Source organism: Neolamprologus brichardi, chromosome 18 (genome assembly GCF_056152115.1).
Source record: "Neolamprologus brichardi isolate AB-2024 chromosome 18, ASM5615211v1, whole genome shotgun sequence".
NCBI lineage: Eukaryota > Metazoa > Chordata > Actinopteri > Cichliformes > Cichlidae > Neolamprologus > Neolamprologus brichardi.
In genome coordinates, this window is record NC_142121.1 from 26,942,034 (window position 1) to 26,955,081 (window position 13,048).

The following is a 13,048-nucleotide window of genomic DNA, read 5'->3' on the forward strand; positions in this document are numbered from 1 at the left end:
ATAAGTAGTTTTTAAATTAACTGTTAATTGCCTGACACTTGACTAGGCACAGTGACTGTGCATCATCACTGTGCAGTAGTCAGAGAAATAAAAAACAAACAAACAAACAGAAAGAAGCACCACAAACTGTCATGCGTTATCTACAGTCCTCTGGTTTGACCCGATTGAAAGTCACAGATAACTTACTAATGCCAGAAACCTGGCAACCACGTGCTAGCTGAGTAATTTAGTAAACATTAGCTGTACCCGTGCACAAAGAAATGAGACAGATCGAGACGACATGACATTTGAATGTGAGACTCAGTCTTCAGATTAATTGATTAATGCGCTCGGGTATATTGAATCATTGTGCATCGGTGTGATTGTCACACCAGACCCTATTGTGCTCTCCATTATTCATTCTGGCTGCACTCATTATAACTAATCTGTAACTACATCAGTGAAGCAGCACGACTGCATTTTGATCACAGCTGAATTCTCGGGAGAGCAATTCAAAGCGCTAATGAGCAACCGCAGCACGTAAACACACAATATTTAGCCCTGAATTTGCAGTGAGAGGATTGAAGCAGCAAATATATATATTAGGGGTGCAACAATACTCGTATCGATATTGAACCGTTCGATACAGTGCTTTCAGTTCGGTACGCATATGTATGAACAATACAAAATTTTTAATTTATTTTATCAACTTTTCTTCTGACGATGCTGTCTGTGTTGAGCGTTCAGTGGATCTGCGCTCGACAGTGCAGCCTAGGCGGAGTAGTCGAACGCAGATTCACTGACCGCAGGGCAAGCTAGCGAGACAGAAGTTAAGCTCTCCTTGCAACATGGCAAATTGAACCTCCCCCACCCTCATTCAGATCTGGCGTTTGGAACTATTTTGGTCTTCATGTGAAGTATGACCCTGAAGGTAAGCGCGTCATGGACAAAAGTAAAAAACAATATGTCGGATGTGCCACGCAATGCTCAATTACATTGGTGGGAACTAGTGCGCGCAGTTTGCTTAACGTGTTGGCCGTCCAGCCCCACGCACGGGGCGATCCGCGGTAGCTCGTTAACGTCATTTTAACGAGATTAACGCTGACAGCACTAGTGGGAACACAACGAATATGACTGCACATTTACACCGACATCATCCTAGTGCAAAGATGAGTGGAAGCAGACAAAAACAACAAGCACGCATGCTACAAACTTTACCCGAGTCATTTAGACAGCCGTTAGCACATGATTCTCCTTATGGGGACCTGATATGTTTAATATGCTGCTGAGACTATAACCCAGAAGAAGCGTATAGTATAGCTTTTATTTTGGAAAGAGCCATTTCTCTGTAATAAACTCTTTTCCGAAGATGAGTGATTTCTCGATCAGAGATTTATTTATTTTTTATTAGTTTGTTGTTTCAGCAGCATTAAATTTAAAAACTGTACTTTTGAGTTAAAATATATATTTATAATTTTAATACATGACAAATTAAAAGGCATGAACATTTTTTTTGTATCAAAAAAATATCAAACCGTGACACCAAAGTATCGAACCGAACTGAACCGTGAATTTTGTGTATCGTTGCACCCCTTATATATATATATATATATATATATATATATATATATATATATATATATATATATAAAAACTGTGTGGCAGGAGCAGCACCTGTTTTGTACAGCTCAGTGGCTCCTTTGAAGAAGCGTGGCAGCGCGGCCTCCAGCATCATGACAAAATCTTCCAGCTCTTCTGTTACGCCGACCAACAAGTACTCATTCACCAGGTTGTACTTTGCCTGCTCCAGAGCCCACTGACTGCCCACGTTCCTACACACAAAAAAAGAAAAAAAAAAAAGACATGTTTTTCTTTTCGATGTGAATATTTTCTCTTTATTCTTAGGGAGTCACTGCTCTGCTGGATGGGAAAAAAAATCCCACACAGCTTGGAAAAACTGAGCAGAAATGGAGGGGAAGAATGATGTAAGGCCTGACACGGAGGAAGAGGAGGTGACGGGGAGAAGAGCAGCAGAGAGGAGCTGAAAGACAGACAGGATGAACGATTAGGTGAGCCGTGAGTCCGGAGAGGGTTGAGACAACAGGAGAGCAGCGCAAAAAGAAAAAAAAAGGAAAAAGCTTTGTAGTGAAAATAAAATAAGGATTGTTTAAACCTATAAAGTAAATTGTTGGCAAGGCCTTCTTAAACACATCAATCTATGACTGGCTGCACTGACCTCACCTTTTTGTCTTCACTATTTATTTAATGTTTCCAAGGGCCTTTCCATTACTTTAATATACTGCTCTCTAAATCCCAGACACTCAGACCTTCAGTCAGCAAGAGGGTAGATGGTTAAAAGATGGAAAGCAGAGTTGGCAAAGGATTAGGCAGGATGAGAGGGATGAGTAGGGTCAGCGAGAGACTGATAAAAAAGGAAGAAAACACAATGTAGAGAGAACGGCTCAAGGCAGTGAGAGCTACTGGAGACCTTGAGAAGAGAGTGTAGCAAAGCAGAGAATGACTGAATGTGGTGCTCTATTGAACAAAACCGATACATCACGTCTTTTTTAACAATTTCATCTGCATGCACTGAGGAAAAGACAAGGTCAGTGACTTTGCTTGTTTGTGTTATTGACAACAAACCCAGAGAAAAATATCTCACCGCTGCATTGATTCCTACCCTAACAGTGGTGTTAAATCTGAACCCAACCAAGCATATTTAACATTTGATACTGTGCAAATGTCTCGAGCCAGTCCTGATTTATTCCTATTTTGCTCCCAAGGAGCCAGACTTATAATGCAGTTTTTTCTTTTTAAAGTGCTCTTGAGCAATGGTTCTCCGGGCTTTCAGAAGTTTTTCTTCAGACATCGGCTGCTTTTTCGCTCATTTTCAGTCAAGTTCTTGTACCTGACTGTTTTAGGAGAAACCGGTTTTCTTTCGGAGGCCAAGGAGCAGACCCAGGACATGCTGGAGGGATTATGTCTGTCAGCTGCCCTGGGAACGCCTTGGTGTTCCACCGGACAAGCTAGAGGAGGTGGCCACGGGGAGGGAGGTCTGGGCTTTTCTGCTAAGACTGCTGCCCCACAACCCGACCCCAGATAAGCGAAACAAGATGGATACATGGTCTAATAGTCTGTCTTTAACCACTCTTTTATGAAAACACTAAATATGCCCTATCAACCAATTTCTGCAGTTGAATCCGTAGAAAATGCTGAAGATAACACAGTTAAACTGGCATAAAACAGGACTTTTGCACCAACAAGGTGATTCCCAAAAGAACTATTAGCTAAAAACTCAGCATGGTGTGCAGCGTGTCCTTAACTGGGATACTTTAATCTCTGCTGTAGTTTTTTCAGGTCTGCTACTTCTTCTTTTGTTCTCATCCTGTCTACTTTGCTCATTAAAAAAAAAAAATTTAAACACACAATGCACACCTCGAAGAAAACAAAACAGTAGTGTATTGATTTATAGCTACACTATTTTATTAGGTACATAAGCTGTATCATTAAGCCTGTTCATTCCTGTTTTTGGTTGCAATATAACCAGATCTCTTCTGTCAACATGGAAATGTCTAAAAAAAGGACACAGGTTTGATAATCTCAGACTCAGTGTGGTCTGAATGCGACACAGCAGGAGCAGCAGGTGTTTGAATTCTCACCAGCATTCGGAGTAGTGACCACAGAAAAAGGGAATCTGGAGCCAGAGCTTCTCGGGAGCGCAGTCCGAGCCACCAGCTGATACACATTCATCGAACGTCTGAAACACAGAACATGAAAAACACCAAGAAAGTAGACGAAAAGATAAGTGTTCCTTCACATTAGACCTTCATATCCCTTAATGCACTTAGAAACAAAAGAAAGACGACAACATTCCGAAGTAGCTTTATGCACAAATATAATCCTGAAACTACACCGAGCCTTAAAAAGTTACTTGAAGTGGTTATTTTCCACAGTTTAGTCAGAACTTCAATTCTCCAGTAATTTTTTCTTCTAGTTCAAAAGAAAAAAACAAAACACACATTTGGGAGAAATGAAACAGAGGGAATTTTGTTTTAACTGGAATTACCACCTCACAGTGGTATGCTAGTTAAGTAGCTGGTAACAACCCAGTCTGGTCACATTTTATGTCACCACTTCATCTGATTTTCCCGTTAGAGGCATTTGTGTGAAATTTAGCGATAATTAAACTGCGAATTCTCAACTTTGGTGAGGTGACACTGATCTTGACTACTAACTTTTAATGAGCTCATCCTTGAGTCCAAATGAACATTTGTGCCAGATGTAATTAGATTTTTTTTGCTAGCATTCCTGATGTTTTTCCATTTACAACCACGGGATTCAACCACGGACACCCCAAAAACACTCAATGCCTTGATGACTGTCGGCAGCACAGAGGCCTCAAAATGCTGAGCTCTGGAAGATAAACGCTCGGTTCGATCACTCAAGCCAAATATTAAGTGAGATTTCATCCACAGATTTGTTGTTATGTTATGTAAATGAAAATGAATCCATTCTTTAAATAAAAGAATAAAGCTGTTTTACCTTCTTGTCTCCTTGCTTTCTGCGTCTCAAGCCGGGCCTGTAGTCGTCCCCGAAACGTAAAAAGTAATAATAGGACACCAGCCTTTCAATTGGGTCCCTAATCACATTTATGTAGATGGGCTTCTTCTTCACCCCGAACCTGAGGAGAATTACTCATTTCAGAAAACTCACCAGGAATGAAATCAAAATGCATGAAACTGAATTTTGAATTTTTGTTTTTATGCAATTTTGTTTTCCTAAACATTCAAATCGCTACAATTTGCTTTTCACTCTGAGAGTGAACAGCTTTAAGTGACCACAAGGTGGAGTCAGCTGATCAAAGCCACAGCAGGGTGGATTAACTGGTTACAGGGCTGTGGAGAAAAAAAAAAACACTATGTGAAATGAAGGCTTCTTTACTTGGTGAAATCCAGGAAGGAGACGTGTCCGTGGTAGAAAGCCGGCTTCATTTCCCTCCATTCAGTCACATTCTTTACAAACCGCACCTGAACAAACCAGAATCAACATATCACAATAATGACCTCCGTAGCAGACAAAGATGATCAGGTGTAGGAAGATGGAGGAAACGCAGGTCCCCTGACCTGGTCCTGGAGGGACATGACCGGGTTGTTCTTGGTGGTGTTGATGTGCAGGACGTGGTAGTGGTTCTTCCCGCACAGGTCGTAGGCGATGTTGGTGAAGGAAGTGCTGGCTGTCTTGGGCACCCGGTTGTAGATGATGACCACGTCATCCTCGCTGTCGGACAGCGCTGCGGCTGAGTCCCGCTCCCGCAGGCTGTCTTGCGTGTGCCTCTGCTCGATCTCTCGTACCTCGTGTCTGGCGATGGCTCGTTCTGGGGGAGACGAACGGAAATTAGAAAAAGGCGAGTTCAAGATTTTTTTTTTTTTATGAGAGTTGCCTGAAAGGAAAGATTAAAAAAGTCCTTCAGTGAGTTACTGATTACTCAAGCTCCAGGTGAAGCTGTTCTCAAGCTGAACTTGACCTTTGACCTCCCTGTGAAGCAGAATAACAGCAGGAACTTTTCCGTGAAAAAGATCCAGCTCATTTGTTAAACTACTGATCGATTTAAGAGAAAAATAAGACTACATGCTCCAGTTTGATTTCAGAGCATCCCAAATCCTCAAAGCTTTGTGTTTTCTTACTTACAACTATGATCCAACACTCTGTACTTGATATGCATGCTACAAATATAGTCTTTGATTCAAATCTGATCCACTTACACCTTAAAATATCGTGTTTCCTTGTCAGAAGCGTCGGCGCTGTGTGAGAGACTAAACTGTAACTTCATTAAAAATGGATTTTCATTTCACCATCTGTCGGGAGAGCTTCAAGATCTTTCCCTGCTTCACGCTGAGGATCAAGAGTAATGTCAAACAGGAATATTAGGTAATCATTTTGTGAGCAGCCCATTTCACACTGTGGTACCGCTTCTCTTGTTCGCTAATCAGATTCATCTTTAATATCAGTCCTCTACCTTTACTTTCACTCTCCTCATTTAACTGCAGAGTGGACTGTGTGTTTGCTCATATTTTAGATCAAATAAATGTACCTTCATTTGGACTAGCATGTAGAACAGGCTCAGGGTAATGGGAAATGATTCTTCCGAGAAAGGTATCACATAAAGGGAGTGGGAAAGGGAACAGTAAGAGGTGGTTCAGGGTTAGAGGTTGGCAGTTATTTGGTGGCTAACTGGACATTTGCAGGACATCAATGTAGCTTAAATGAGAAGGGTGGAGGGTTTTTTGTGAGGCGTGGGGGGGCTGTTTCCACCTAAACACTGCACGAAGCTGCAAAAAAGCCAGACCCCAGTAGCTCAGTGTGAATAGATTGAACACAAAGAAGGCATGGCCTTTGTCGTCCTTGGGCTTTTCTTTATCTGAATTCGGCTCAGATTGACGGGTGTTGACAAAGCCTCAGAGTGCTCTGCAGGAAGCATGGAGAGAGAAGAAGGGTGTTTGTACGAGGAGGGGAGGCAGCACAACACTGGAGAACCTAATACCCGTGGGAGCTCCCAGTAGAGCCACTAGGCTCCTAAAAACCTTTCCTAATGCCGTGCCTGGCAACTGAGACACAGTTACAGCTTGGACCTGGCCTGGACGTCTTTCCAGGCTGGCATCTGGCACCAAAAGGCCAATTAAGATGTCATCTGCGATTCCGGCAGCCTCTCCTTCATCTGTGTGAATGCGAACATACTCTCAGCCCCTGCTCTTACACCTTCCCGAGCAGCTGTTAATGTTCCGCTCATGAAAGCGAGATCTGGTTTCTGACGGTGCCTCGCCGTTTCCGCATGCTCACAACTGGACTGACGGCGTGGAGACGTGCCAGGTGGCTGTAATGGCTGAAGGCTGTCAGCGTGCAGAACAGCTGTAATGGAGATACTCATTCGCATGTCCGTCCAAAGCGCGCCTTGGCCAACAACAACAGAAATAACAGTTGCCATGTTGAAACTTTACCACATGGGATCAAGTGTCGTTTTGGATTATTTTTGAAATGGAGTACTGCGACAGCAGAGAGAGAATGGCAAAGACAAAAGAAGAGTTTTACGGGTGTGCAGTGCCAGGTGTCTTAAGGACACACTCTTTATTCTCAAAGGTTTTGACAGAGAGTTGACTCATATGAATGATGGGAACCTTAATATAATGGTTATTCCAAATATTATATTACATTAGGGCTGTTCGATATAACGATATATATTGGATGACGATATAAAAACGTCTATAGTTTCATTTTACGCTATCATTTGTTTTGTGGTGTCGCAAAATAAACTGTTTATGGCAATATTTTTTTTTTATCGTTTTGATGGTCACTGTAGTGGCTATATTAATTTCTTAAAGTTCTCTCTTTCTCTTATATTTAATATAACCACTAAGGACGGACAAGCGCCTGTTTTTATGCGTTGTGGTTAGCAACAACAATGGTAACACCATCGCGTGACCGCTTGTTTATGTTCCACATAAACCTTTCACAATAAAGCTCAAGATCCTGTTGAGACTTTTCAAAATAAACTGAATCACGTGAAAGAGCAGATTATTTACGGATGAGAAGTAAAAAAAAGAGCCGTCAGGTGCTAAAAAATAAACCTTAGACTCAAACATTAGAACAGGCTTTTCCTCGCAGCACGCGGTGTAATAAATACTCAAAAAGAAAACAGCGTTTACAACTTATGTCTAAAAATGTATAGTTTCATGCATCTGTTAAAACACTCGACTCCAGCTACGTGACGCGCAGCTGGAAACACTTCCCGCAAGTCGAGCTGCCCGAGATTCACAGAATTTACAGAAAATGTTACATTTTTGTGATTTATATCGTTATCGGACGATAGAATTCTTATATTGGGATATGAGATTTTGTTCATATTGCACAGCCCTATATTACATCTTAGTTATTTTTCCTATACTTCCCACAATGAGGTCTATACAGTTTTGGACAATGACATACTTTTTGTTATTTAAGGGCTGGCAACCACCTGCTTCTAGGGAAAAATGTGCATTCTGCCTCCAGCTGGCAAGTGGATGTTGGAGGTTGCTGGCAGTTGGTAGTGTAAAAGTTGTCACAAAGAAGTATTCGGTGCTGCGACTATTTGGATCACTAACAGGTTGCTGAGGTCGCCAGGAGTTTTTATGGAAGATGCCGACTTGTCTCCAAACACTTGCAAACTAATTACACGATGGCAGTCAAACTCTGAAAAGCTCGATGCAAACTTAAAACATGGGATTGTTCACCTTCAGTGTAAAAGCTGAACCTTTTGAAATGTGTCGGTTGCTGTGTAAAGCATAACTTTTACTTTGAAGGTGAATGTTCTCCGTTTCTGGTTCGTGTCACTGAGAGAATCACCTTGTAATTATTTTTAACCTGCAAGGGGTTTTTAGACCTGTGTGACCGAGCCCTATATGGACAAAAACAAACAAACAAAATGAAAAAAAGCATAATCACTCTCAAGTTATATGACAAATATAGACGAATGTAATTCCTCAATGGTTAATCTAATATTAAAGCCTGAGAGCTTGGACTTTAGCTCCTGCTCATTATATTTCTGTATCTTCAGTACTGTTTGGCAAATAGCTAAAATAATAAAATAACCTGTTTTGATAGACGGGGTCACATGACTGTTGGGGTTTTCTCTCTAATATTTTAGGGTCTTTGCTTTACAATATAAAGTTCCATAAAACTGGCATTTCATGAATTAAAATTGACTAACCTGTTTGATTTGTGTTTTTCTTACTGGTTATTCAGAAAACGTTCATCATCTGAACTTAAAAGCAGCTTTAATCCACATATCTGCCTCACTTCTCACATGCCAAATATATTATGAATGAAAACGTGTTTCCAGTGCTTACAGCTTAAAGAAAGAAAAAGAAACATCTGAAATATTCAACAGCAACTTTTTCCAGTGCTCCAGTTACTCTAAATAATCCACAGGCCTCACTGTCAGGAGTGTTTTACTGGGACTACTTTCCATTAAATAAAATACTCCCAGTGAGAACTGTTGACAGCGAGGTCTGTGGATTATCCAGAGCAAGGAGTAAGTGCTTCGACTGCAGCTGCATATATTTAAAACAACACGGCTTGAAACTGTGTGCGCATGGCAAACAAAACCCCGTTCAAAGTAGAACCAAATTAGCCCACATGGTTAAAATACAAACACAAATCAATGGAGATAACTGTTAAAATGTGTTCCCACAGGCTTCGGCTCTGTCCGTCTCCAACCGCAGACATCAGAGAGAGAAAGAAAGAAAGTGAAGAGCGTGCAATTTGCTTTGCCGTGGAATAAACACACTAATGGAAGAGTATGTGCAGCTTCAGCTTGCAGGGAAGTCTTTCAGTGTCTTGCTTTTAAAACTGAAGGATAGAATAGTGAGAAAACACCGGGGGCTACCGTGTCCCTAACTACAGTGTCTTGAACTATGTGAAGGGGCTGTGAGCCACTTGTTAAAGACACGGCGTTTTGTGCCAAATTTCCAACAGTTAACAAGGAGGCGAAGAGGACACGGAGAGGGCTTCTTGGGCTTTGTAGTAGACGCCCTATTCATTGCAAGATTGAACACACTTGGCGCAAACCTCCATATCAGAGGGCGCCCCACACACAAACGTAAGCTTAGCGCTCCCTTCTGAGGTCATTTAATTAGAGAACAAAAGCCTGAATTACTATGGCCACACAGCAGGCCTCTTTTCATTCCACATTTCCGTCGATTTCCTCCCCTCAAGCCGACTATGTGCATTAAAAGCTAATTATGAACCGTGACGCCAACACGGGTCTTAAACATTGTGACAACTACAAGCCTATTACTCTGAGCTTCATTCAAAGTCAGAGACAGGAGGAAGACAGAGTGCTGGTAGCTGAACATATTTACTAAAGCAATTTAACGCCGATTAGACCCAGGCATTTGAAATCATCATTCATATTCGCCGCCAGATCTGCAGAATGTGACAGGCCGTCATGTATTATTGCTATCACGTCAGATCTGATGGGATAATAAAAGTGGGGGAGAGAAGATGATCCGTTCTCCAAGCAGCTCATAAATTTACCGTCGCTCCGATACGCCAGTTGGAGCTCTCTGCCTCTTCCCCTGAGAAGTTTAGCCCCTCGAACCGAAGCCTTGAGCTAGGTGGGTAATAGAGATCGGCTATCAGCGGCAGACTGAGGTCTATGGGCTTGTATGGTTCTGCTTGGATGCCGCTGGATTGCAAAATCAATGAAGGATGACAGGCAGGAGATCTAGGTTGCTGCTGTATATAAAAAAAATTGAGTTAGTCTGCTGCTGCTGTTTCTCCTCGTCCCCCTCTATATAGACTTGGATGCATGCTACTGTTTTGCAGTGCCAGGTTTCCAGGGGGACAGTTATGTCACCACTGCAGCACTCACAAATATTTGGATAAATTGTGCACTTCTGAATTTCTAATATAATTCAGCCTTTGGACACATTTAGCAGAGGGTGGATTATCAGAGGAAAAAGGAGTAAAGTCAGACCGACAGGGAGAGATTCAGGGCCGACCAAACGGAGCAGAACCTGCATTGGCATTGTTAGTTAAGCGATGACAAGGAAAATGAAACATGCTGTGAGAGGAATCTGTTGGTGCAGCTTTTCAGCGCTGCTGGCAGCCGCAGAGAAGCGAACACAGAGACAGATAAACAAGGCCGCTTGCACTAAGTGGCTGTGAAGGTGTTGGGTGCATTCAAACGAGATCAGAATGACAGACAGGAACAGAGACGTGCAAAACCCACGCACACTGGAGCGCATTATTTAAAAAAAAAAAAAGGGGGAAAAAAACTTCCTTTAAACTTTAAAACCACACATGAAAACTTTTATTTAATTGCATATTACTACAGTGGGAAAGAAACCAAAACAAAAACAGAGAAGTCTCCAGCAGACTGAAGTGCTAAGGAAATGGGGGTAATTGCTAACGCCGTGGAACTTTTTCTCCGCTAGATTTGACACACAAGTGCAACATTGACGCTCAAAGAAAGGTTTCATTCACTCGTCGCTTCTCCGCAGTAGCGTACAGCTGGGGGAGACAGAAGGAGGCGAGGGCTTTGTGGAGAAGGAGGGAGGCCAGGACGAACCAGGTCTGAGATGGAGACAGACAAAAATGTGGACAGAGAATCTGCTCACTGTTTATTATGAGGCAGAGCTGGAGCAGCAGGGATGCCACCAGCCTTGAGGCTGTCTCTTGAAACGAGTCAGTCCCTGCAGAAACTAAAATGTTTATATCCTTGAGCAAATAACAGGTTTGCTCTTCAATTCTTACTTTTCCATTACAATTTATATAAGAGAAGTGCTCTAAGTGACAGCTAGGTCTAACTTGTGTTAGCACTAATTAGCAGCTACAGCAGTGTGAAAAACTAAGTACACCTTTACTACTTCCATAGAAATTAAGAAGATAAGTAGCAGCTCTGTTCTTTTAATTCAACTCACTTGATTAAGTGTGAGCATCTCTATAAAAGCAGGCGTGGAGCATTCAGGAGGGTTAAGAAAACACCATAATCTTCCGAGGTGTGAACATCCCAGCAAATTCACGACAGTACGATTTAGGGCTGCTCAATTAATCGAATTTTAATCTCGATTACGATCTGGGCTTTCAACGATCATTAAAAATGACTGAGCCGATTATTAGCCCCTCCCTCGTGCTTTACTCTCGCGCTGCTCCGTGTGGCAAATCGAGCGCACCTCTCTGCATTTCGAACACGTGTCACGACAATTAAGAGCAGCGGTCTCCAACCTTTTTTGCGCCACGGACCGGTTTATGCCCGACAATATTTTCATGGACCGGCCTTTAAGGTGTCGCGGATAAATACAACAAAATAAAACTAGTACCGGTACCGAAAAAAAGAAAATTTATTCATAACACACGTGAAAAGACCAAGGAAAACCGAGTAAACGATAAAAACGATAACAAAATAACGCTGAAAACCGATAAAAACCCTGAAAACTATACATTGCACACCTGAGCCTCAACTCTCGCGGCCCTGTACCAAACGACTCACGGACCGGTACCGGTCCGAGGCCCGGGGGTTGGGGACCGCTGATTAAGAGGACCCGAGGGAAGCTCGGAAAGCTAAGCAGAAGTTATTTGGAGAGGAGAGTGACTGCAGTTGGTTGAAAAGAGAGGTAAAAAAAAACTTCAGTGGTGTGGAAACATTATGGGTTCACGGAGTCAGACGTGGATCAAGTAGACACGTGTGTAAACTTTGCTACAGTGTCGTAGCTGCACCACAGAGCAACACTGCAAAGTTCACTAAACATAGATGTTTACATTTTTCATTAATTTTTTATATTGCAAACATTTGCACTGTTATCAGTATTTGCACACTATTTTATATTATTTTTTGACAATCTTTAAAGTCATTATTCAATACATTGTTATTGTTAAATAAATATCGTCAAATAATCGAGATCTCAATTTCAGTGAAAATAATCGTGATTATCATTTTTGCCATAATCGAGCAGCCCTAGTATGATTAGAAAAAAAAAAAAAAGACTGAACTAATTTAACGTTTGTTTGGAAAGATTTCCAGGAATAGTCTTTTCCCTCTTACAAAGTTGCATCTGACCAAACCTCAAGACTTCTGGATGTCCTCTGTAGTCATATCTAGAGTCAAATCTCAATCATCTATGTGACAGCTAAAGCTTGGCACAAACTGGCTCATACGACAGGACAATTATCCCATGCACCAGCAACAAATCAACAACAGAAAATGAAGCTGCTGCAAAGGTCCGGTGAAAGTCTAGACCTTAACTGAAATGCTGTGGTGCAAACCTCAATGAACTGAAGCAACGTTATAAAGACGAGTAAGGTGAAACAAGAGTCGCACAGTAAACGATAACTTTAAATTTTTGTTGCAGAAATTGTATTTAGTCCAAGCTTAAAACTTGCTAAAGCAGCAGCTTGCTAATGGCAGAACATTAACCACAGGATAGCTGCATGGTAGCTAATCTATACATCTACAGTCCCAGTATGAGCGATGATTTACTGGTTTAGCCAGGAGAATTCAAGTCAACATTTGACGGGATGTCAGTGACAGCAGCAG

At 41.9% G+C, this 13,048-nt stretch overlaps 1 protein-coding gene and 1 long non-coding RNA gene across 2 annotated transcripts in view; one reads left to right on the plus strand and one right to left on the minus strand.

The window, feature by feature from the left end:
- The window catches only part of LOC102793735 (heparan sulfate 2-O-sulfotransferase 1), a 30,788-nt gene that overhangs the window by 3,073 nt on the left and 14,667 nt on the right, over positions 1–13,048 (minus strand). The window contains exons 2-6 of the mRNA XM_087832002.1: positions 5,103–5,353; positions 4,921–5,006; positions 4,522–4,660; positions 3,639–3,736; positions 1,654–1,811 (exon numbers count right to left, since the gene is read on the minus strand). Of these exons, the coding sequence (XP_087688128.1) occupies positions 1,654–1,811; positions 3,639–3,736; positions 4,522–4,660; positions 4,921–5,006; positions 5,103–5,353 (732 nt within the window). The remainder of the gene's footprint in view (positions 1–1,653; positions 1,812–3,638; positions 3,737–4,521; positions 4,661–4,920; positions 5,007–5,102; positions 5,354–13,048) is intronic.
- On the plus strand, positions 761–4,487 carry LOC148097759 (uncharacterized). The gene is made up of 3 exons (XR_015716783.1): positions 761–910; positions 1,885–2,048; positions 2,901–4,487. It is a non-coding gene; the product is annotated as an uncharacterized LOC148097759 (long non-coding RNA).